Source organism: Priapulus caudatus, unplaced genomic scaffold (assembly GCF_000485595.1).
Source record: "Priapulus caudatus unplaced genomic scaffold, Priapulus_caudatus-5.0.1 Scaffold257, whole genome shotgun sequence".
Classification (NCBI taxonomy): domain Eukaryota; kingdom Metazoa; phylum Priapulida; class Priapulimorpha; order Priapulimorphida; family Priapulidae; genus Priapulus; species Priapulus caudatus.
This window is the reverse complement of record NW_014577318.1, coordinates 207,589-210,974: the sequence shown is the minus strand read 5'-3', so window position 1 is coordinate 210,974 and position 3,386 is coordinate 207,589. Positions and strand designations below refer to the sequence as shown.

The 3,386-nt window shown below is 44.9% G+C and overlaps 1 protein-coding gene across 1 annotated transcript in view; it reads right to left on the bottom strand.

Annotated features, from left to right (window-relative positions):
• Positions 1–2,779: 2,779 nt before the first annotated feature.
• The window catches only part of LOC106808167 (26S proteasome non-ATPase regulatory subunit 1-like), an 18,187-nt gene continuing 17,580 nt past the window's right edge, over positions 2,780–3,386 (bottom strand). Inside the window, exon 17 of the mRNA XM_014810758.1 lies at positions 2,780–2,825. Coding sequence (XP_014666244.1) covers positions 2,818–2,825 — 8 coding nt within the window. The 3' untranslated portion in view covers positions 2,780–2,817. The remainder of the gene's footprint in view (positions 2,826–3,386) is intronic.

Sequence of the window (3,386 nt, the reverse complement as noted above, 5' to 3'; positions counted from 1 at the left end):
TCGCAATTTAGACAAAGCTGCTCTATGAACCCCTCTACTAATTCATATTTATCTTGTGTTAAATCGAAGAAATTAACTTATTATCGAAATTTTCGATCGAAATCTTCATCAGGATGTGACGTCACTGTAGGTGGCAGCAGGTCACATCATGAAGTACGTGACGTGTTACACTCACTGGCGCCCACAGGTCTTAAGAAAGTAGAAGCACAGAAGGATAAAATCTTTAGTATAGGATAGTAGATAATATAGAGCAAGCGCCTTAGGCGTGCTGCATGCTAGGGGGGTCTGGGGGCATGCCCCCTCCCTAAAAAATTTTGAATGGTAGACGTCTGGAGATGCAATCTGGTGAGTCTTGCGAGAGAGATTTAGGAACAAAATGTAGGAACAAAATTGTTTAACCCAAAATTTACTGGAAGCACTGTGCTTCCAGTGCTTCTATCTGCGGGCGCCACTGGTTACACTCGAGGGGGCCTGCCGCCAGTGGCGTGATTTTTTTTCCTAGGTCAATCAAGAACATAGGGCTCTAGTGAGCGCTGCTATTGGTTGAGCTTGTTTCGTCGATCAGTGACGTCACAGTGTCATCATATTCATAGCACATCCAAAATTCATAATTCCACTATAGCTCGATAGCCGAGCGAGTACAGCACGCAATTCAAGGCTGAAAGGTCGTTGGATCGAATCCCATTAGTTTTTTAATTATTTTCCTGTTTTCTGTATTTTTCTATCTTTATCCGTTTGACAATTTTTTTCAAATTAATGCAAATATTTACATGATTTATTTACAACAATTTAATAACAACAATTAATTTTTACAACTTTTTTATATTTTTTTAAATAGGGTTTGGGTTAGGGTTAGGGTTAGGGTCACAATGCAGTGAATGCACCATAAAACAGGAGTTTGAGGCACGTGATTTGTATCGACCAATGGCAGCGCTCACTAGAGCCCTATGCTCTTGATTGACCTAGGAAAAATAACCACGCCCCCCGGTGGGCGTCACATCCTGATGAAGATTACCCGAAGGAAGATCGAAAATTTCGATAGTAAGTTAATTTCTTAGATTTAACACAAGATAAATATGAAGTCATAGTTTTCAACGAAATCCAATGAACTTATTTCATTCAACCCCTCTACTACTCTCTACTCCCGCAAAGCACATCGATCACTGCTATTCTAGTCCGGTTGCATGTTGACCAAAATATAATGCGTCAATAACAATCCGATACAAACTCATACCTTCGAATGAACCTACAGCTTCAGAGCTGAGAAAGGTGAAAATTGGTTTTCAGTTAGACAACAAAGAAGTTCAACCTTAGTTAGGATTGAAGTGTTAACACCACTATTCCTCGTATGGTACGGTTGTACATACGTTTCCAGACCGTACCACACACTTCACCACACATTTCCAATTGGGTTATGCAACAGTAGGACGCAAAATACACCAATGTAGGAATGAAACCAAATACGCATCATTGCAGAAGTTCAGGAATGTTAGCGGGTATGCTCACTCAACGCTCGAAAGTAAAGTCAATCGCTTTCAACGCGTTTATCCACAGATTCGAAATGCCCATTGCATGCCATGTGAAGATTAGCGTCACCTATACGAAACTCAATTTAGAATTACCTCGGGCAACCTCACACATAAATTGGCTAGAGCTCGTCGAATCATCGACGAAGCAAGAAATAACAAATAAATAAATAAACTTCCACCGCCTGAAGCAACATCAAACTATCAGATCAATTGTAGGCGCTACAATAAAGGCGCATTTTGCCTAGGCGCATGGACCACATAAATATAATATGAGGAAATGCACGCGTTAAGCTGACACGTTCGAGTATTACATTTCATCGATTTTGTTTTATACGTGGCACTCTACGCCCGGAGAAAAAAACACTAGCAATCACTCAAGGATGGCTACGCACACGCAGTACACAACGCCCACGCCCAACCGCTTAAACAGCTGTCGACCCCACGCTCACCATCTGAACAGCAAAGAATGCTTACACATCCTCCACCTAGCAAACCGTACCTCCCACTCGTAGCAAACAGAGAGCTAGGTGCTTGACGTATCCACGTCTACTGCTGCTACGGGCAATAACGTCCTGCTCTCACTGCCACTGCCGAACGAAGACGAGAGAGCGATACCGTGCTTACTCACGCAAGACTAATCATTGTATTAATTATCTAATTACATCGAGTTAACTAATTGCGTCGAGGAGAATATCGTAGAATCGTACCCCCACGACCTGGATCGCCACGTGGCTGTCGTGTGCGGGCTTGCGTATTCCTGTATGACTTCAAGGGCGAAGTCAGCAAAGGTCTAACCATGCTGAACCGGCCAAGGAAGAGGAGTTAGACTAAGAGTGATCCAAACCCGGCACCCAGACAAGGCTTACACCTCCTTCCGAGTCCACATCTCCACAATAATAGGATACCAGGTCACCATAAATGAATGTGGCGAACTCGTTTGCAACTGGATTGCCCGTGGGGGCTGTGGCCGGGGTGATGTTGGCGCCATACGATACCACCACTATCGAGTGGACTTATCCCTGCTAATTGGATGTCACAGAAAGCTGGATATGCTGTCTGTGTCACAGAAGCATAAGAGATGCTAGTCGTACTATTTCTTCCCCGATGCTTGGTAAAGTCGTACAAACCACACTGCACGTACTAAGCCTCATCTCGCTTCGCTGCAGTGTCAGTTGCAAAGCAATTTCCACAAACGAGGTGCACGGGGGAAAAACGTGCTAATATCACTTACCTGAACAGCAGAAAGCCGAGAGATTCCACAGCGGCGCGTCGAACATCGTCGTTGACGTCACTCACCTGCGTAACGATCAATGCTGTTATCAATAACCACGCCGCACCAACACTATACGCACGCACACGCACGCACACGCACGCACACGCATACACATATATAGCCGATCAATGCTGTTATCAATAACCACGCCGCACCAACACTATACGCACGCACACGCACGCACACACACACATATATAGACGATCAATGCTGTTATCAATAACCACGCCGCACCAACACTATACGCACGCACACGCACGCACACGCACACACATATATAGACGATCAATGCTGTTATCAATAACCACGCCGCACCAACACTATACGCACGCACACGCACGCACACACGTACGCACACGCACACACATATATAGACGATCAATGCTGTTATCAATAACCACGCCGCACCAACACTATACGCACGCACACGTACGCACACGCACACACATATATAGCCGATCAATGCTGTTATCAATAACCACGCTGCACCAACACTATACGCACGCACACGTACGCACACGCACACACATATATAGCCGATCAATGCTGTTATCAATAACCACGCCGCACCAACACTATACGCA